Source organism: Dermacentor albipictus, chromosome 6 (assembly GCF_038994185.2).
Source record: "Dermacentor albipictus isolate Rhodes 1998 colony chromosome 6, USDA_Dalb.pri_finalv2, whole genome shotgun sequence".
Taxonomy (NCBI): Eukaryota; Metazoa; Arthropoda; class Arachnida; order Ixodida; family Ixodidae; genus Dermacentor; species Dermacentor albipictus.
The window spans coordinates 15655600-15677225 of record NC_091826.1 but is presented as its reverse complement, the minus strand read 5'-3'; the positions used below and the strand labels follow the sequence as shown (position 1 = coordinate 15677225).

Here is a 21626-nt window from a genome sequence, read left to right as displayed (position 1 = left end):
CAGACGGTTTAAACCACCTCATGACACGGCGTGCCAGACAGCAGCAGCAACAGCAGCAGTGGGAAAGTCGAAGAGGCAAAGAAAGCTTCTTAAAAAAAATAAGCAGGGATAGCCACCATCGCGTGTCAGTGTTTTAAAAAGGCTCACTCTAAAGGCGTCAGGGGGAATATCTGCTAAACGCGCGTGAAAGAAATAAAAAGGAAAGAAACCTGCGTCTAGGTTCACAGGACTATTATTGCAATGTCACTTTTGTTGCCGTTCTTCATTGGCTTGAGGTTTGCGCTCCCAACCTTTCCAACTCGTCACCTAGCTAAGTCCGTCCGCCCGGCCGTTCGATCTCCCGGCTTCTTAAACTTGTCGCGATAGCAATATAGGGCAACCTCACAAGGTTCCCACATCATTATAAGGTGGACCTCAACCTCAATTTGACCACAACTTCAGAAAGTAAGGAAGAGTTTGCAACTGTTACAAATTACGTGAATGAGGGCAGCAGTTCTATCCTCAACCTGATTTGTGCCTGATGTTGAGCGAGGCCGAACGAACGCTCGGTGAGGTCGAGTTTCGAGGTCGGAGTTTTCCGCGCCCGCCGCAGTGACTCAGTGACTATAGCGATCTGCCGCCGAGCACGTGCTTGCGAGTTGAATTCCAGGCCGTGAATGCGGCATTTCGATGAAGACGGTATCCAAAAATGCTCGAGTATCGTGCTTCCTGGGCACGCCAAGGAAATCCAAGGGTTCAAAACTAATTCGAAGCGCTCCACGACCACTGTGCAGTTTCGAGGCGTTAAATCAGTAATAATATCTCAGCGAGGAACTGCTATAAAGGTATTAGAGATTTTTTTAAAAGATATATGCAGTTCCAATGCACATGTTGAAATTTGTGTCAACTGAAACTTTTGTGAAGCAGTTAATGAAATGCTATAAATGTACTCATTTCATTTCGGCGCCTTTGGCGCGATTAAAGGAAGCTGGCGCGCGCACGTGGTCTGGCGTACTGTTGCTACGCAACGTGACAAAGCTTTTATAGGCTTGCGTTTCTTCATTTCGTCTTATTTGTTTCAAATGTGCTGGCCACATCTTGGCCATTCCACGGCTGTGGGCATGTGCCAGAGTGGGGAACTCTGGATCATCATCGACACGCTGCAACCGTGTCAAAGAGCTAGTGAATGTTGTCACGACCTGTACCACCCACTTTTGATCAACCGCCATTGGGGCTATGTCCCATAGCACGAAAATCATCATCATAATCAACACGCGTACACGCTGGTATGTGCAATAGAATGAGATTCATAATCATGAACACGCGGCGATCATCGCTAAGAGCTAGTTGGTGTTGACACGAGATGAGTGTACGTGCCGCTTTGTGTGGTCTTCTATCTATGAACCGATAAGGCGAGACAATATATTTACACCCGTGTGTGCTGACGGCCGGACTTGGTCTGGCGCATCTACTTGTGCGACAGATTGATTGTCGTTTCCTCTTTTTTCACAATATTTCACACCCGACACTACGATCATTCGCATTTGTTATTACAGCCAATGCGTCACCCAACTAGGTAATTTCATATATTCTTTTTTCAAGTGAATATATACTCGGCGAGAGCCCGACCAGCGACCAACAGACCCAGGTGAAACCATGCAATACAGTGAAAGCTCGTTAATTCGAACTTCAATAATTCGAATTTATGGATAATTCGAACTGTACGATTTGGTCCGGCCAAGCTCCACAGAAGTCTGTGTATAAAGAAGTCCGTTAATTCGAACACGAGAAGGTTCCCTCACGGATAATTCGAACTACGCTCGCCTGGCACACGGCCAGAGAAACGCGCCTACTGCCTACACACAAGGCTGTATTGCCTCCGAAACGGAGAGAACGGCGAGAGAAGGCAAAATCGGAAAAAAATCTAACCGACGCGGGGTGAGCCAGACGGCAGCGGCGGCTGCCGCCTCTCCGTTCTACGTAACCTCCGAGACTTCTTGCCCGCTGCGAATCTCGGAGGCTTCGCAAATCTTGTACAGCTGCTAATGCTGAGCGGAGATGGCACGGCAAGCGCCAAAACACAGCGAATCAAGTACGTCGCAGCTGCGCTTGCAATGAAGAACCAACGAATCAGGGCCTTCGCCACCTTCACATGTTCAGCGTCTTTGTCTCGGCAGTCTTCATCGGTTGTGCACCTCTGTTTTCAGCTTAGGAGGCATCGGCCGTCGCGATTCATTGTGATGGTGTTAAGCCTCGGCTAACGTTCGTTTCATTGGACATCGGTGGTGTGGCACAGTCGGACCCAGAGCTTCGACTCGAAGAGGGCGTGTGCCCGCGGCACTCGCCATCACTTTTTGACTCGCCAAATTTCTGGCATGCCCTACTGCTTCCAAATCGCAGTCTACTGTTGCTCTCCTTCACTTTCGTTAGTTCGAACTTTCGTTAATTCGAACTGAAGCGGCTTCCCCTTGCGGTTCGAATTAACGAGCTTTTACTGTATAGGCAAAAGAAAATTCGCTTTAAAAGACAAAAGGCGAAAGCGAGCTATGCAGCAAGATAACGAGGAATACGTAGCTAGAAAGTGGCATTTACCCTCTCGTGCTTCGTTCTTTTGGATTATCTCATATTTCTATTCCCTCTTTCCGGTATCCCGGAGTAAGGTAGCCAACCAGACGCATATCTATGCATTTATGGCTAACATCGCTGCCTTCTCTCTTTCTTTCCTCCTTCTCCTCCTCCTCCTCTTCTGGGCGAACAACATGTTTTTCGACAGTATACGGGCACGAGCACAAGTCGGTAGCGCGAAACCTTGAGGAGGTCTGGAGATAAGGCGGCTAGAATATTGACCAATACTCGAAAGGGAAGGTAACAGGGTAGACACCTTATCGCGCCAGCCTGATAAGCACAGCGGGTCGTTCGACGTGATCATCCGAGCAAGCTCCGCGAATTGACTCGGCCAAAGCCACCGGGTGCTTACGCAGTTTTTTCGATTACTCGAAAAACAAGTAGCGACTGCCGTACGACCAATGTGCGCCTTTAAACGAACCAATCGATGCACTTGAAGTCTTAACATTATGCACAGAGTTCTAGAAGAAGAGGTGAAAGCAGGGTGTAGGGGGTCAGTCCGTCAGCATAGTATAGTTTAAGTAGCGTGGGAATAACGGGCGTTGCGTAAGTTTACATAAACGTTGTTCTGCTGGCTTCGAACGCTCGTGTTGCTGCCGTATATCCGACGCCCAATATCCACTTAACCAAGCGATGCAGTGTAAAGATAGTTTAGAACATTGTGGGGTTTTGCGTGAGAAAACCACGATATGATTATGAGGCTCGCCGCAGTGGGAGACCTCGGATTAAATTTGAACACCTGGGGTTCATTAACGTGCTCCCAATGCATGGTACCACCGGCGTTCTTGCGTTTCGCCCCCATCGAAATGCGGCCGCCGCGGTCGGGATTCGATCCCGCGCCGTCGAGCTTAGCAATGCAACAGCAAAGGTACAGTTTCATACGTATATTATTAGATGAAAATCTGCTGCCTCGGTAGTCTCTATAAGGTTAGTCAGATAATTGCAAATGTCGCCATGGACTGCCTCAAAGAACGGAGGCGAGGTACCAGATCTTCAAAGTATGTAAAGTATGTGTACCAGATCTGTAGGTACCAGATCTGTAAAGCATGTGAACAGTACACCGGTGTATTTTCTTCTATATTTTTGTACGTATTGGGGCGCTGAGGCCTCCTTATCACCTTAAACGCTGTACACCTTCCTACTGAACCCGGTAGCGCTGGACCACCCAGCCGCCCTGAGCTGCTCGATACGCTGAGTCCAATACTCGCGTCCCATACTGACCACATCAAAACAGCCAGCAGGCTGCGTGTAAGTTTCCCGATGGCTCGTGTAGTGCTCGCATATGAGCAAAATATCATCGTCAACTGGCTGCCGGGACCCTGCAGCGCGTCGATGACGTGCGTTTATGCATATTTCATTATGTTACATGCGCATACCTGTTGTGGACAGTACGGAGATCTTAACGATTTCTAAGAGTTACAAAGAAAATGGGAAATATATTAGCACGACAGATCACCTGTGTGCCTTGCGTCTTTTAACCCCACATTGCAAACAGCCAAGAAAAGAAAAAGAACTCTAATATGTGCTGAAAAGCCTAATCGATGACATCAGCAGGCCCATTAATGCTTAGTTGCCTGCGTGATGTCTCCGCCTTTATACCCTATTGTTAATGTGATAGCATTATAGGCGGACTTCAACCACTTTGGAGGTATCACGTTCTTCTGACGAAAAATATGAGTCGATTCCGAAGGTAGTGAAGTCCAGCGTCTCAAAGCACTAACGACAAATGAATTGTAAGAGAGAGAACGAGAGGAAAGGAAACCGAGGGCCCGATATTTATTAGTCATATCATAAGAAGCCAACAAACAAAGCCACCAAGGACAGCATAGGGGAAACTGCTTGTACTTCTTAATTGAATTAAAGAAATGATAAATTAATGGAAATTAAAGTGGACGAAAGAAAAACCAGCTGGCCGCAGGTGGGGCACAAACCCAGGTCTTCGCATTGCGCGTACGATGCTCTTAGCAGTTGAGCGACCGTGGCACCGTTTTCCCAGCCACTTTCTAAGGTATTGATGTTTATCTGCTAGAACTAAACCTGGGAGTGTTAGCCAGCGCCATCGCTCATGGCCTTGACTGCGGATGTGGAACATTCTTTCTGCCGCTGGCGTCACGTGTACAGGTTGTTCCTTCACTAAAGTCGTCGAAACGCGAGAAAAAAAAAATGTTGCAAATCTATGACGTCCAACTGACGTCGTGGCACTACTGTTATTTATTTATTTATTTATTTATTTATTTATTTATTTATTTATTTATCAATACTGCAATCCCCATTGGGAATTTTAGCAGGGTGGGAAACAATACATATGTAAAGAATACTATAGCATAGGCAACGAAAACTACAAATCAGGTTAACAACGCTTAAACATAGCAGGGGCACAGCAAGAAAACAAATTGTTACTCAATACTTGAAACAAACGCCGAAAGTGATGATTTTAAAACTTGGTGATTTAAACTTGGAGCGCGATATGCTAAGATTGATTTAAAGTTTGGCGTTCATTGCCTCCGATATTAGCCATGTTCCCGCTAAAGAAAAGAAAACCTCGTGAACCAGCGCTTGTCTTGAAGGAGCTGTTGTCGGTATACTATTTTCTCTATTATTTGTTTGAAACCTTTGCGCAGTTTGGTAAATTAGGATGAAAGGAGCAGGCAGCGATTTTTTGTTGTTGTTTAATAACTGCAGACCAATAGAAAGGTGAACCAAATTAAAGCCAGCTATCCCAAGGCATAGTTAAAGAAATGGAAACTACACATTTCCCCATATAAGTTGCACACGTACCACAAGCACACAAGCATGTTAAACGTAACTGTAATAAAAGGCAAGCAATGAAAAGGAGAAAAGGCGTTCTATATGCACCCGCGTTAAGAAAAAGAAGTTCATGTCCGTCTACAGGTATCGACATCTCATTGAACACGCGTGAAATGAAAAATTATGATTGACTCGATTGCAGCAGGGTAACCTATACGCGTTTCTCGGAACCATATTTTCGAGTTGATTAATCCGGCCTCGAACGTTCTGCGCAATATGCCCCGCTGGTTAGCTCACATGGTGGAGCGACCACCCCGGAAGGGCGTTGTTCCCGTGTTCGATCTCCGGACAAAGGCTAATTTCTCTACAAATGCGTTGTTTTCTTTCCGATAAACCCGTACAGGTTTTCTCGCTACCTACCTGACTACAGTCCGGTGGGTGACGATCTACTGTTCGCAACCTTTCATAACCCTTTCTCCATCATGCTAGTTCCCGCAAAATTGATTTACCTCGGACATTCACAAAAAATATGTATAGTGCACCAGTTTTAACTGCTTTGATATCGAGTCTTGGCGCCCGTTCTCAACGCTGTGCTCACCTGCAGCGGCGCGACCCCGACGGGGCCACGACGAACGACCACCGTGCCTGCCGCGAGACGACGATCCGTTGCAGCCGTGATTTTCGAGGTGCCGGCAGAGCGCGCGTGTACGTAGCGAGGGCTTGCAGCGGGAGATCCTGTAAGGCGAGCACACCCACCCGGCTGCGTGCTGGACACCGCTCTGATGTTACGGACGGAGCGGTCCGATAACGTCCTGCTCGGAAATTCCTCCGCGTGGCCGCTAGACGTGGACGCAGACAATCGCCTCCTCCCGAGAGCACACACCGACGCGTTATCTTTATTCCATTTCTCCTCGGGCTTTGCAGCGATGCAACACTCTTCTTTCTCTCTTTTTTTTTTTGTTTATTGTCTGCGGTGTCAGTAGTGAGTACGGGGGCGTCTAATGGAGATAACGACGCTGTGGAAATGATATCTCCATTTTCTGTCTAGACCACGTTCAAATCTCGTGAGAATACGTGGTTACTATTTGATACGCAGGTTGTCAAGAATGAAGACAAAAATAGAAAGAAAGAAAAAGGAAGAAAGGAAAAGAAAGAAAGGAAAAGAAAGAAAGAAAGAAGGAAGGAAGGAAAGAAAGAAGGAAGGAAAGAAGGAAAGAAAGACACTAATCGGTTGTGTAGGTCCCATGCACGTGGTAATCTATGTGATGCGACATCATTCGCAATGTGGATGCATTCGCGAAACTGTCGCTGTCGACGCCGTCGTAAGCAAGCTAACGCTGTCTTTATGACGTCACGATCGTCATAACATGGTCGCCACTCCGTAGTCTTCCTGCCATTGTCGTCGTGTCACCATCGTCACCGTCGCGCCGTGGAGCGCCTTACGGGAATTACGAAAGAGGCGAGGTACCAACACGGGGGATCCCCGCAAAGTGGGAGCAGCTAGTCGCTGAACGCTATCGCATCAGAAAAAGAAAAGTAATTCACGCCCACAGTTCAAATCCAATGAGAAAGCTCCCTGTTATTTTGCAGTAGACTCTTTTCATGCCAATCTTGTACTGCATTGCTCTTAACTGGCAGTCACTGCTAATCAGTATGCAATGCTCGGTTTATATATTGTCAGCCGACACTTAATCAGGCCTGAGCCGAGCGCGCACGTTAACAATTGTAACAGGATTATTCAACGGCTTATTTGCATTGTGTTAGCATTTTCTCCAGATGGCTTGTACAGGTGCTCCCTCTGACAGCCTACTTTGAATACCATCTATATACCACATTTGTTTGATTCTAATGCCCCCTCGACTGTGACGCATATCCGATTTTCTCGGCGAGAAGCGAAAAGTGCAATGCCCTTCATTGTAGAACTGTCTTTTATTTTCGAACTTTGAGAAATGATAACCACAATGCCCTACATATTCCATTCACCAGCTTCCCTTGACAAGAGAAATGGTAATGGTGATTTATCGTCAATCGGAAGAGTAAAATTTATTGCATCCAAGCAAGTATGGACAGGGCATCACTCATCGTCACTATCGCAGGTCTCGTTATTATAAACGGCCCCGGGGAATCATGTGTTCGGGGCCATCTGCGGCATTTCAAATACCGCATTTCTTAAACGGCTTGCAAGTCATGGCAGCCTAAGCTGCGGAGAAAGTCACTTCCGCTTCAACAGCTTAGGGGCTATTTGGACACTCAAAATTTTAAAAAGTTATTGAATTCCGCCATGTTCGTGTTTTGAGCCAATCATTGAAGGTGCAGTAGCGGTTTCAACCAATCAGGGGTGACAAGATGTCGAATTGAACAAGACAGCGGAGTTTGACAGTACTCCAAGCAGTGCAGTGTGCTAAAATACTACACCGTTAGTATGGTGGCTAGAAGGGGGCAATGTAGCGGGCGGGAGCCGGCGAGGCGCACAGATGAACGATGAAAGTTGTAGATGGTGGTACTTGCAGCTGGTGTGCAGCTTTCGCTGCTTTTGAAGGGGACGGCGCATGACAACTAGCACGCGCGTTTCGTTCACTTTGCGTCGTGTTTGAATTTTTAATGTAATGCGCGATGCAAACATCACGAAGTGTGTGCGGCTCAGAGATGCATTATTAAGAAGGGTGGCACTTCTTCGGAGAGCAGAGAATAGAAATATGCGTTATTTACAACACCGAATTGCGCAGCAGATTTTAGCCATCTGATTTAAACATGGAGTAAGACCACATTTGAAGGTTACTCTGGGCGAGTTGGTTTTTACTAAAAGGATTGGTGTTAACGCAAGCGAACGTGGACCGTGAACACAAACAAGCCGAAACGCCGATTTTCAACTTTTGGCATTCGATCCGCTGCTGCAAATATAGCCAGTGGGCACAGAGAAAGTCGTACACACAAACAGACAAAAACAACGCTGGGGCTGCGCGCAATAAACAGGTGAATAACATCACCGAGTCGTTCAGTTCACTGCCACGTCCGCATGCACCAACAACATGCCCTTTATAGAAACTTTAGTCTTGTACAAAAAAAAAAGTACGTATGTGGGCCGCTTTGGCGAACCGCAACATGCACTAAACATTTGCCATCATTGCTTTTATCGTAGAGGTTGTACTTTATTATATAGTACAGTGAATTCTAGTGAAGTTAACGACGCTGCGAGGTGTCAGGTACGTCAGAGAGGAGAAGGGGGCGATCGCCCCCTACCACACGCCCTCCCGTAATTTGTTTAAATAATCTCCTGCTAAATACCTCACTAAATACCACACTGGGGACCGATTGAACAGCTGGCTGGACCAATTGGCTCTCTGGAAAAAGGGATCAACGGTAGTGACTGGACGCTAGTATTAAAATCTTGCAGTTTTTTTTCCCCCGTAACGCAAACAGCACAAGGACGTAGAACATAAACAGAGATACACACAGGCGCCGTGTGTGTCTCCGTTTCTCTTCCACGTCCTTGTGCTATTTGTGCTACAGGAAAAAAAAACTACAAAATGTTACACCAACAAGCCCAAATATCTGCTGATATTACTAAAAAGCAGCGAAAAAGCAGCAATAATGTAGTTATAAAACGTATCTACACGTACGGGGAAATGGTGCAGAAAGAGTATAGTGTACAACATGTGTTCAACTGACACAACTAGTGACAACTTAGTTCAACGAATTAAAGGTTCACGTGCAGTGTTTAATTATTATTATAATTATTTTTTACCCTACATGACTAACTTCTTTCGAGGAGTGACGCTTCATCGAGTCCCACTTTCAACTGGGTCACTATGACCTTCCTTATCTCGCGAGAGGGCATGATATTCGGCAGGAAACTGCATGATTGGTCACGTAATGACGTCGAAAGAAAATGCCTCCACTTGTATAGTGCGAAAGTGCGGCGGTGTGGATGACACAAAATTGCTCGCTCCCTTTTCACTGTGATGGCAAAACGTTCCTCCCGCCTATGGAGAGGAACGCTCTGCCGTTTCCCTTCGCGCTGCGTTTCCTGCCGCATCTAATTGCGAGAGCAGCTTGTACGACCACGTCATAATGTACGCCAAACAATGTCGGAGCGGCAGATGACTAACGTAATTACTAAATGCACATAATGGTTCTGTGGACGTCAAATCGTGCCGAGCTGGATCTTGAGTCGCAGGCTCTCGTTGCAAGGTTGAGCCGACTCCTTTCGCGTGATTCAAATTCAATAATGTTTACGGATTACGAGGCACGCACATCTGTAGAAATGTTGGCTTACTTAATATATGGCTTTAGGTTGCTGGTTTTTTTTTATTGATACTGGCTAATAACACAATTGTTCTTTTTCGCTGTCGTGCTCAAGCCAAGTTAAGTTTTCATGTGCAGCAACATTCATTTTTGCAAGCTAAAGTAACTCCTTGGCTAGTCCTCTGCTGTGGCTACGTGTCGCGAGAAAGAGGAGCGTCTAACAACGAGATTTCAGGCTCATTAAAATCGTGATTATCATAATTGCCATCAACATCTTGCTATTTATCGCTCGATGTGCTTTCTAATGCTTATATGTAGCCTCATGGCATACGTCCTCCCTGAGAAAATAATATGACACTAACACTATAGTAAAACGACAACAGTGAACTAGCAACGCGACAACAGCGTACTATTAGAACAACGGCGAAATGGGAGAGCACTTCTCTCACCAGCGTCACACACAGTCAACGTACGAGATACCAGTGTTGGGAGTTTTCATTGCGTTTATTGGCTCGGATAAAACAACCGTTACAAAAACACTTTCAATAAACAACAGGTATATAGAGGTGAAAAACTGTAAAAAAAGATATTTATCGCACAACGTGTTGTGCTATCAGTATGTACAAAAGAGTCACGCGTGAGTTTCCACGGCGTTGAATACCATAACGAGGGTGGTCAAACATCCACTTTGACAAACGTAAACCGAAAGAAGTACGCTGTGTTGTCGTCGGCGATAAGAGAGTGAAAGGACACCGCTGATAATTAATGCCCAAGCGGCTATCGTCAACGTGATGGGTATGTGCATGACAGAAAAAGGGCGCAATGTTGGTGAATCATGACTGGAGATAAGGTAAAAAAGACGAAACAATGAGAAAGGGTGGTGGTCGGCTAGAACTTCAGCAATAAAGGGTACGCCTGACCTGCAGATACTTATGGAGGAAAGATCGAAGTTTTGCCGATTGTGGTCGATTTGAGTGAGAAAGGAAAGACTATCGTAATTTTCTTTGTGTGTGTAGTACATGTGTGTGAAGCGCGAACGCTTAACGGTAGATAAATTCGCACTTCACAGAAAAATTATGTAATGCCAGCTATCCCAATATGTTGCTCGAGAACATAAATCTTCCAGACTGAGGTTCCAGACTGAGTGTAAGGGTATATATATATATATATATATATATATATATATATATATATATATATATATATATATATATATATATATATATATATATAACAAAATACACGGCTGTATAATCCTGTCCCCGTTTGATCACTGATACCGGCGCGAACACGTGATAATTTGAAACTGGCGTGTTTCACTACTAAACACGTTAATTTCATTCTATGTTTGTCAACTGTGATCAATCAATTAATACAAACATGGAGATAAAGATTGCGAGATTCTTCGATCACGTTTTGGCCTTCCGACAACACGCCAAGATCTCTGCTGCATGACTTGAGATGCGCACCATAAACTTAATGTCAAACGCTGACTTCACATTCACCCGTACAATGATCAAGTGTGATACGACAGATAAAACGGCACTCAAGGCACATACGGTCGGCCGAATCACTCTCATGAACGACCGAAATCTCCTCCATACGGAATAGTGTAGATGCAGTGTACACAAACACGATATTCTGAACGAAGGCGCATATTTCTACTTAGAATAAACATTTCGCCACAGGCATTTTTATCACAAAAAGAACTTCTTTATGGCCACATGTATAGCATGCGCCCATGCATGTTCTCACGCAAACGTTTAAACTTCTGCATGCAGCAGAATTTACCATAACAATGTGTTGTAAACGCGTTTCGCTTGGGGTTTTAAGTTCTGCCCGCTGTTGGAGGAAGGGGGGCGGATGTCTTAACACGTGTGTGCAGAATTATTACCGGCCATGTAGATGAAAAATACTACTACGACGCGCAGAATGCCAGGTTATTTTGATGAAACTTACCACGTCATAATAGACTCGCCTTAACAAATATACTGTATGTAATTCTTAAGTAATTTGGCCGAGTTGTTTTTGATAAAAAACCGCGATTATTTGTCGCGTTAAAGAAGGCGAAGTTAAATAGTGACGCTATGGATAAAATACACGCCTTGTATGTCTTTTTTTTTTTCATGGTATGAAAAATCTCTTCCAAGGACATCGCGGCACTTAACTTCAACTTCGTCCGCTATGCGGCGACACTTATTTTGGGCTGTAATGCGTCAGTGTGCGCCTATATGTGTGCAGGCTCCTGGAGAAACAAATTCGCTAGAGACAGGCTTAGAGGTGAGTCATACAGGACCCAAGGTATTATGGGCCTCAATACGAAAGTCTCTGGTTGTCATCAAGACATAACAGAAGCCGAGCTCAAAATTTTCGCCGCGCATGGGTAACTGGCACAATATTTTTTTTTCTTCAGGTGATGGAGGGACATAATCAGCGCTTATGAAAGCGGCAGTAGATTGCCGCAGCGCTGCCTAATGCGCTCAAAAAATACGATGTAATAGGATGGAAAGGAGACAGGTGAGAAGAGAGAAATCGTGTGTGTGCGTGGAGACTGTTGCGTAAACAAGAGAGGAAGGTATAACTGATTGTACCGGCATAAACGGGCTTGCTCTATAGTACCGAAATTATGGTTAGACGTGTCAGTCACAGTTTATTTCGTTCAGCGTCGTGTTTGGGTTCAGCACGTGCTTCTTTCGTCCAGGGTGAACCACGACTTCAGGTCGCCGGCATGCACCGTTGCGTTGCCATGTATTGTCGCTTGCAGCGGTGGGAATGGTTACGTCGTCTGTCACTATGACTGTTACTATACCAGACACCGAGCGCGAGATTTCTTCTACACGAAACGCACAAGTATGCGCCGAAACATAGTAAACCGAATTCGCTGCGGAAGTGTGGGTATGCGTGTAATTTGAGCGAGGATGAGCTAGCGGTATGCAGGAAACGACCATTTATACCTGTCTCTGTTAGCTGGGCAACATTCAGTATGACGTGCAAGCCCGGACTCGATCGACTCGTGTGGCCCTAAGCACAATGGCGGATGTTTGCCCACAGCGTCCCAGCATGCACATCTTCCAGCGTGGACTGTTATAACCAGGCCGGCGCGTGCTCAGCTGCTGCCGAAGGCGACGGCGCGAACCAGGACCAGTGCTACGGCGGCCAGCAGCATGGCACCGGAGGTTTTGGCGATGCAGCCGCTACAGCGGTACGCGTTGAAGTCCCTGCACTCGTAGTCGAGCTCCCTGGTCTGCTGGTAGAGGATGTTGTCGATGACCGCGCTGCCGGCGTCTCGACACTGGTCGTGCAGCACCACCTTGATGCATTCCCGGTAGGCTAGTGTGGCGCTGCGAGCGTACAAAGAGCGTATAACGAAGATGAGAAAGAGAAAGAAAGAATAGTCTAGTAAGTACAATGTATCCAAGGCAGTAAAGCTAATTTTAGCTGACCGATGGTGCGTAATCTTTAAAGCCACATATATAGCCCTATTTCCCCTGTCTTGAAAGATAAAAGTAGCTATTGTCGCGATGAGTCCGGTTCAGATCTGTTAGCAAAGTCCAACGCTCGCATGTTCGTACCTTGTCTTATGTTTGATCAGAGCTGGAACACTAATACGGTCCTTTCTAGGTTTGCATGCACACGAAGAATACCTTTTAGCCGTGCAGTACAGGTGTCCGTCGCACTGGGAAGGACAAGATTCCCTGTTGTTACTTGCGGTCAAGTTCGAAATATCTACCTAGCCCTCCTGAGCGTAGCTACATCAATCATGTTTCGAAGGCTAGCCCTTCGCATATTTTACGAGGAACGTGTTATCGAAAAGAACACGCGCTACTGCTCCTAATATAATGGTCACTGTGACGGCAACAAGTGCGAAAGAGAGAGAAAGCAAAGAGAGGAAGGGCAACTAGGTGAGCTTCTGGTTTGCTACCCTACATGGTGTAAATGAGTTATAAGAGTACTGACACGATTTCGAAGTCGTGGAGTCTATACCACACACTACTCGCACTTAAAAAGATGACACTTGACAAATATGAAGCCTGGTACTGAATATAGTTTCGTCATCGACAGTATCGTCGCATTATCGTGAAATTGCTGATGTTGCTTAACAACAGGGCTGGGTGTAATGACTTTCATCATCAGAAAAAATAATGTGCAAGGGTGCTGCGTGCATTTCGTATAACTGCGCTAGCGTGTACAGCAGCAGCCGTTCCTTACAAAATAAGATGTACTGTCGGACTGTATTTTTTTATTCATCCAGTGTTCTACTGAGTGCCATATCTCGTGTCGCTATTCTCGCTTTTTACGCAAATTTGTTTCCTTTGCCAAGTGACAAGGAGTAGCGGGTGCCACCATAAAGGCGCCAACCTCTCCTAATATTCACTTCAATAAAAAAAAAAGCTATAGACATTGTGTTAGGTTTCTATTGACCTTCTGATACATTCGAGTCACTTTCTGTAGAAATGCCACTGACGTCATGCATGACTTTTCCAAGAGGTAGCCATCGACGGAACTGAGCGAGCCAGTGCATAGTGACGTCATGACGCCCGTCCATGTCCTCGGCACCGAAAATGGAAGTGGTTCGAAGGGGCAAGCATAATAGTAAATTAATTATGGTCCTCTAGCGTTTGCCAGCAATTTTTGTGGGGCTCAGAGGTGTCGGACCTTGCATTAGCGCAATAAAGATACAAAAGTAAACGGCAAATACAATATCAGTACTCCTCTAAGTTAGCAGAACATGATGGGAGGAAATGACTGGAAGGGAGATTGCGCAACGTAACGGAAGCCAAACAAGTCGTCCCATCACGTGATCGTCACGTCATAGCACACAGTAGCCGTTTTAATGCTCCCATTCTGCAGGCAGAGCTACGGCACAGCAGCCGAACAAGTGCGTGTCGATTAAAAAGTACCGGGAACCAGACATATCCTGCCCACACGCTGAGGTTCAGACGTCACTTGTTGGGCTTATACTGCAAGAGGAAAAGCGAAGGGAATGGCTTCACAGAGAGTACGCCGGTTAAAGCTGGCTGCATGACATATCGCTTCCTACTGTAGCTTATTTCCTTCCTTCATGGGGCATACAGAGGACTCGTTAACCGACGGGGTGTAAAATATGGGAAAAGGATATATAAGCACACGTGTCAATACATAGCTCATGCGAGCTGACCTAATGCCCCGGCCAGCGTGCATTATGAGGAGCAACTCACCAGCAAGTCTCCTTTACTCGGTCGTCCGAGTGATATCTCCTGGCGTTGTACTGTCGCTTCTGGTGTTCCCTGGAGCAGTCTTGGATGTACTCGCTGGCACGAAGCATGCAGTACGAATCTGTCGCACGTGGAGAGACAAGTGGCATCCGTGTTGAGGAACAAGGTAAACATTCGCGGCACTTATATAAATACGGTTCGTGATACGTGTTCATGCTTTTGACTAAAAGATACCTGTTTGACCATTGTGCTAGCTACGCTGGTTGCGTTAATAAACGTGTTGGTTACAGCGGTGCAACGGAGAATGATTTTAGGTATTGTTAAGCAAGATAATGAATTATTGGGCCTCCGAAATGAGCTGAAGTAAACTGGAATCCAGCACGAATTGCTGAAAGAACACAGTAGTGGTAACAGGTTTTGTCGAAGCTGGTTTCTTTCTTGCGTACATTAAGGCAGAATATATGCATACACGGTGGTACACTGGCGCAAAGCTAGGCAGAAAAAAAGAAAGCACGGATATGTAAGGAAGCAATCAGGCTGATGTAGTGTGCAAAGCTCATAAAGTAAAATGCGCTTTTACTGCTGTGCTGCGAGCTAAGGGAGAAGCTATGTGGAAGGCTCTGGATTCATTTATACCACCCAGGATTCTTTGTATTCTTTAATGTGCACGTTAATCCACGTACACATACACCTTGCCATTGCGCCACCATCGGAAGTGGCCTCAGCGACTGGAAATCGAGCGCACAACCTCGACAGCGGGAACGCCAGTTGCCAGAGGTCGTGTGCCTAAACGACAACGACGCGTTTTGGCGTGAGTCATTATAGGGGTAGGGCACGCGGCAATCAGAACTAGAACACGGAATTTGCCGCTTCTCATCATTTACAAGGCGGGGAAATTTTGCTCGCACAGTGCGTAATACTGATGAAGATAATTCTTTTTCTTTTTTTATTGTTGATACATGTTCACAAATGAACGTCATTTTTCTTACTGTGAAACAAACCAATTGAAATGAGTGCATACAGAAGTGAAAGCTGACAAACACTGTTAGAAAAACGGACACCCTTATTGTGGTTTATCCTGTCCCGAAACAAGTAAAACATCGTTATTTATATTGCGTGCCTTTTGTTTCTTCAACGCTGCACGCCCGATACTTGCAGGTCGCGAAAGTAATGCGCGTAGCAGCATAACTTGTTGCTCGGCGAGTTGATAAATCTTAATGACAGCTCGAAGGGCGTCATCACGTGTACATGCTATTGCATGCGCATGTGTATGTGCCCTTCAGGCTGTAATTAAGTGCACCAGCATGACATATCGTTCTTGGCAAGAAAGTTGCGCAGCGCAAAGTGGTGATGAAAGAAAACGCGTGAAAGATAGACGATTGTTATTGTTTGGGGACAAGATAAGCTCCAAAAGGTATAATTTTTTTAGAGTGCAGTGACGTTTGCGGAGGAGACGATCATATAATGAAGCGTGTGCTCCAAATTTCTACATAGGGTGTCATCATGGAGTTTCACACTAAACATAGTAGTTGGCAATCTGGTGGTAGCGTCTGCGGGCGTCGGCAGCTTGGCTGTTAATCCAGCGTGGGAATATTAGGCAGTACAAATGAATTTGCCTGAGTTTGGTGCTTCTGGCTTAAAATGGTCTCGGGGTTGTTACGTTGCTTTCCTTCAAGCTAATTTTGTCATATTGAATTCGATAAACAGGTCTCGTTTACCATTCACTGTCTCTACCATTCAATGTATCTTCAGAAGATTACAAACAAATGTAGTTGTTCCCGATACAGCAAATAATTAGCCATGGTGAGCATTTCTGACGAAATACGTGCAATCTAGACTTGACAACGCAGATATACAAATGTATCGTGATGTTTAACGCCGGAAATTTCGCAATGAGATGAATTCATTTTCAATGCAAAGCACTTAGGTGCGTCAGCAGAACTTAACTGGCTCTAAAGAAGCTACATAACGGCGCTCAGTTGAATTGCAAATGACCACACAAATATTTTGAACATTGTTTCTTTTTTTTGTCTACGAATCTATGGCAAATCGTAAGAAATTAGTGCACTGCCCGCGATTCCAATAGTAGATGAACGATTTCAGCGCCATATTTCCCTCTAGCTGTTATAATCTTAGTGTGAAACAGTATGAGACTTCACAATCAAAGGAAAAGACGGTGCGGCAACTGAACAAGGCCGAGTGACAGCGTGAGTGAGCTAGCTGCTCGCACAGAAAGCACGTGGGAAGTGGTGGTGGTGGTGCGGTGTGTGTAAACAGCAGCGTACCCTCGTTGGAAGACGCCCTAGACGAGGGCGAGGAAGCGGAAACGGCCGAGAAATTGTATCGGTGCAGTGGTGCCAGTGGCAGCGGGGGGCTCGTGGAGGAGGTCCCCAGGTACCGAGGAGGGTAGTAGGCCGGGGCTGGGACGGGTCAAGGGGTCACAGGTCATGCACATGCGGGCACCGTGCGAGCATGCAGGCACTAATATTGGCGAGCTTTAGCGTAGCGGAGACGGGCACCCCCAGACGCACACCGGAGTACAGAAAGCGACGTATCGTGAAACTGGTGATCAAACGTAATGCCCAATAAGAGTGTTTCGTAAGACGGTCATTGTCGCTATCGGCATGTTTGCGCCAGCGAGTAAGCGAAATGCTGTCGGTCATCGCAAAAAAAGAAAAGGGGTCTCGCATGCATTGTTTTAAAACGGGCCACAAGATGGCGCTATCAGTACTCTCGCTTTCTGGTGCATCTTTCTGTATTCCGGTATACGTCTCCGCTACGCTAAATTTCTGTAATTGAGAAATGTTAACGGCCTGATCTAAAAGCAAATAAAACAACACAGAAGACAAGCCCCCATATATCCCCCATATTCAACATGTATATCCAATATCTATATCCAATAAAACCAATGTGATTGCATGTGTAGAACAGGAAGGCAAAACGGCAATGTGGGATTATTGAATGTGGAGATATTAGGCAGCTTTTTAAACTGCATCTTGTGCATAAATTTGGGCTTACTTGAAGACGCTGCCTACTCAAATTACATCACACTCTTTGTAGAAGCATAGCGCTCTCAATAAACATGTCGTAAGTTTGTGAAAGCTCCCCAAGGTTAATTTGCTTTATTGCGACTAAAATTAGCGCTCACTCTACAACGAAAGACAGGTAGGCGCCAATTAACGCAGACACACTGCGACATATTTAAAATAAATTTTAGCATGAAGTGTGTGAGCAAATGGAGGCTTTGTCTATTGCCTCAATACTTATCTCTACAGTGGTACAGGGACATTTACGGGCATCATTTTCGTGCTCACGACTCATGCTCACTTTCTCACTGTTCACTGCTGGCTGCTCACTTTCAAAGTTGTGCGTTGAGGTTTCAGAAAAAAAAAATGTGTCTGAAAGCGACAAAAATGTGCTGCAGGATACTGGACATTGTCTTTAGAGGTGAACCGCGTTGCTATATATTACACCTACGAAGTGACGTAACGGCTTCTTCAGTAGTAGCCCACGCAGGTAGGAAGATGGCTAGCCATAACAAGCTCGAATATTACAATAGCTGAGCACCATTCAACATTGTCGCTCAATTCAAGATGTCCGGAAAGTGCGAAGCGTCCCCGTTCTCGAGCTCTGCGTCGTCGTTTTATCTCCCGCATGAGCATGTTTTACAAAGTGGAATAACACGCTGCAATAAAACAAAAATACTATGGAACGCTGTGTAGTAAGATGAAACAGCAAGCAATAAGAAGAAAATGAGATTCCCAAATAATGCGGGAAACTTATAAAAGCTCTGAAATAGCACATCCATTCCAAATCTCTCATCTTCAGGAGTGAAGCGATGGCCCCGAAACAGTCAGTCAACAACAGTGAGGGTTCAGTAAAACTCAATTTTTCCTCTGGAATCGCGTGTTGAATAGCGACATTAAGAAGCTCTCTCTTGCATTCAAGTCATTTTGGTAGCTAAGACTTCAAGCTATGGTTTAGATATGCACGTACTGTACTTGGAGACACAAACATATAGCATGCCATGCCTGTTTGGAAAAAGTGCAGCACCGGACATTTGTTTCTTTTTTCCTCTTTCTAAACTGAATAAATACAAATATATAGAACCGATATCCCTGACAAGCGCTAACAATGGCTATTAACAAGAGAACAAGAGAACAATAACAGATAATTACAAATTATTTACGTTAATGATAAACGGGCAACGTTTCCGGCATTATGCCTTTCGTCACATGAAATGTGAGAAATATTGTTCGAAGATGGCTACATGAGCACAATAATTAACTCAAATTAACTCTTGAACTGATAACTTTTCTTAGCGGGCATCAACCTTTAGCTGGTATTTAAATGGCAAAGGGTGTTTAAACTGCTTACTTAGGGCACTTGTTGTAATTGTTGAAGGAAAACCATTCAGTCAATCCCACACCTGTTCTCCGTTCGTATTCTTCCAATTGACAATAATCGCCATCAACATTTCGCTGGTGTTACACTGGCAACTGGAATTTCTGGTGGTATTGTAGGGCACACTTTGTAGTGATTCAGTTACGCTACACGTCTTCGCCGTCGTTCGCGGCGTATCCTCGACGGCGTGCCTGGTGCTCGCGCATATACCTTGCGTGTAGGGGGCGTATCCGCCAGGGGACCCCGACCGGTAGATGCTGTGCACGTCCCGGGCTTCTCCCGAACTGGCGCCGCACTGCCAGCTCAGTTCCCGCGCCCGGTCCACCAGGTAGGAGGACAGCTGGCGCTCCTCCTCCACCGAACACCGACGGCCCGCCACGTCCTTGACGCACCGCTTGAACGCGACGTAGCTCCTGCACGAGGCATATACATTGGGACACAGGTTGGCGCAATATGCGGACACTATCTCGTGCTCACTCGCCAATATTTTTTTTTTTTTCGGGCAATATATCCACTGAAACTCGTCGCAACTTATACTCACGCTCTTTACTCACGCTAACGCGTGCTCGCTAACACTCGCTCGCGTTCATACTCGTTTTAATTCACTCCTACCAGTACCCATTTATGCACGTTCGAACCGGCGTCCACTCAACCACACCGTCACTGAGTTTCGTCGACGTTCATGTTATCCGGCACTCGCTTCTCTTCATACTCACGCGCGCTCAGATTCACGGGCACTCAACCCCGTTCAGACAAACTCCCACTTGAGCGCCGTATGTTCATATCCCTGGAAACAACTAATAAAGCGGCATTCAAGGTGATGCGTGGAACGCATTGCTCGAAAACAGTTTTCTTCTCTTCGAGCCTGTTTGAACAACGCTTGAATACAATGCTATCATTTCATGTCCAACTGCGACCGCCTGAACCGTCATGTTTTACACATTCAACGAGTGGCCGACGCCCATGCCTAAGTTTTCTCAATAAATTTCACCGCAATGATAACATCAAAGGCGAAATTCTTCAAGTATTTCGTACAAAGAACAACAAGCGGCGCAGTGAACAACTGTGTGCTAACTTTGGAAACCTCAGCATCGAGCAAAGTTATCGACAAGGTCTCCCTCTTAGTGTGTACGCCTTGCCTTACCAAGGCCTGTAGTGCTTATTTGTGTGCACTCTCAGCAATGCTGAGACGGGAGATAATTGTTCGAAGAGAAGCTGCTGAGGAGTACAGCTAATCAATTCTTGATCTTTGGGACGATGTCTGCCGACACTCGCGAAGCGGGTTCACGGTACACGGGGGTGCGAAGAAGAAAAAGAGATTACTCAGTGAGAGAAGGTCTCAGAGAAAAGGAATGCTTCTGTCCTTGGAATATAAAAGCGTTTCCGTGACGCACGCCGCCCAAAATGAACGTCCGCTCACGGACACAGCGCCTCCCCCCGCAGATCGCCGTGGTTGTTGTGCAAACGCGAAGAAGGGTCGAAGCAGTCGGGGATGGGCGTTGGCCACCCGCCGTCGGCGCCGCGCTCACCTGCACGAGTCGGTGACGATGGACGTCTTGCCTCCGGCCACGAAGTTGGCTTCGCACTGCTTCACGTCGTCGTACTGGAAGCAGCGGCTCACGCGCCAGCCTGCGCATGCGCGGAACGTTGCTCGTAGACATTCCTTTAACATTGCACACGCACGCTTTGAATTCCACCTTGAACACAGAGCACTGGCTGCGCATTGACACTGTGCTCATGCAGATCACTGTACGGCTGTTAGGTGACTTCAAATGCCGTGTCATTTCCAACTAATTTTCATCTCACTTCCATAAAGAAACCAGAAGGGTGTTCAAGAAGAAAAAAAAAACCGGTGAACGGGTAGGGTCCTTATTTGAAATGCACGGCAGAATGCCCTTTTTACAAGGCAGATAGTAAATACATAGAATACAGAACGAAATGCATTGTTAACAGTATGGAGTGACGCGTTGAAATCAGTATAAATCAAGGTTCCGCTGATTGAATCAGGAGAAATTTGCGTTCATATTTGTAGAATACATAGTTCACTTTTCTAAATTTTGTGTTATTTAAGCTATCTATGGTTTATTGGTTAATATTTTAATTTATTTATTACGTTCATTGCAAGTTTATTGTGTTGTGTGATGTTAGCTTTTTCTGAATCACCTGATCCCGTTAAGTTGTAGTTATTTTTCTTTGATGCGCGTATTAACAGAAGGTCTCGCACTCCGGCTCTTGCCTGTGTGATCTCCTTTTGTATTCATGCCTTTGAAACGTATATTGCAAATTTATGAGAATAAAAAATGAACTTCCAATTGAAACACACAATAAAAGAGTCTTCAAATATAGTAAGGAAGAGACCTGTTAGTTTCATGCAACACGTTCATAAAATTACGCCAGTTAATGGAAAAGGTAACAATAAAAACGCTTCAT

At 45.7% G+C, this 21626-nt stretch overlaps 3 protein-coding genes across 4 annotated transcripts in view; 1 reads left to right on the top strand and 2 right to left on the bottom strand.

Annotated features, from left to right (window-relative positions):
- The window catches only part of LKRSDH (lysine ketoglutarate reductase/saccharopine dehydrogenase), a 66898-nt gene extending 60793 nt beyond the window's left edge, over positions 1-6105 (bottom strand). The window contains exon 1 of the mRNA XM_065452771.2: positions 5951-6105. The gene's annotated coding sequence lies outside the window, so the exon portion shown is untranslated. The remainder of the gene's footprint in view (positions 1-5950) is intronic.
- The window catches only part of LOC135919032 (high-energy light unresponsive protein 1-like), a 121970-nt gene that overhangs the window by 35712 nt on the left and 64632 nt on the right, over positions 1-21626 (top strand). The gene's annotated exons all lie outside the window — the stretch shown is intronic.
- Positions 10791-21626, bottom strand: part of LOC135919025 (uncharacterized) — a 35035-nt gene continuing 24199 nt past the window's right edge. Inside the window, exons 4-8 of one of the 2 annotated variants that reach the window (XM_065452763.2) lie at positions 20726-20825; positions 19407-19609; positions 17078-17212; positions 14796-14913; positions 10791-12938 (exon numbers count right to left, since the gene is read on the bottom strand). In XM_065452763.2, the coding sequence (XP_065308835.1) occupies positions 12704-12938; positions 14796-14913; positions 17078-17212; positions 19407-19609; positions 20726-20825 (791 nt within the window). In that variant the 3' untranslated portion in view covers positions 10791-12703. The remainder of the gene's footprint in view (positions 12939-14795; positions 14914-17077; positions 17213-19406; positions 19610-20725; positions 20826-21626) is intronic. The other variant, XM_065452764.2, reaches the window with a different exon arrangement.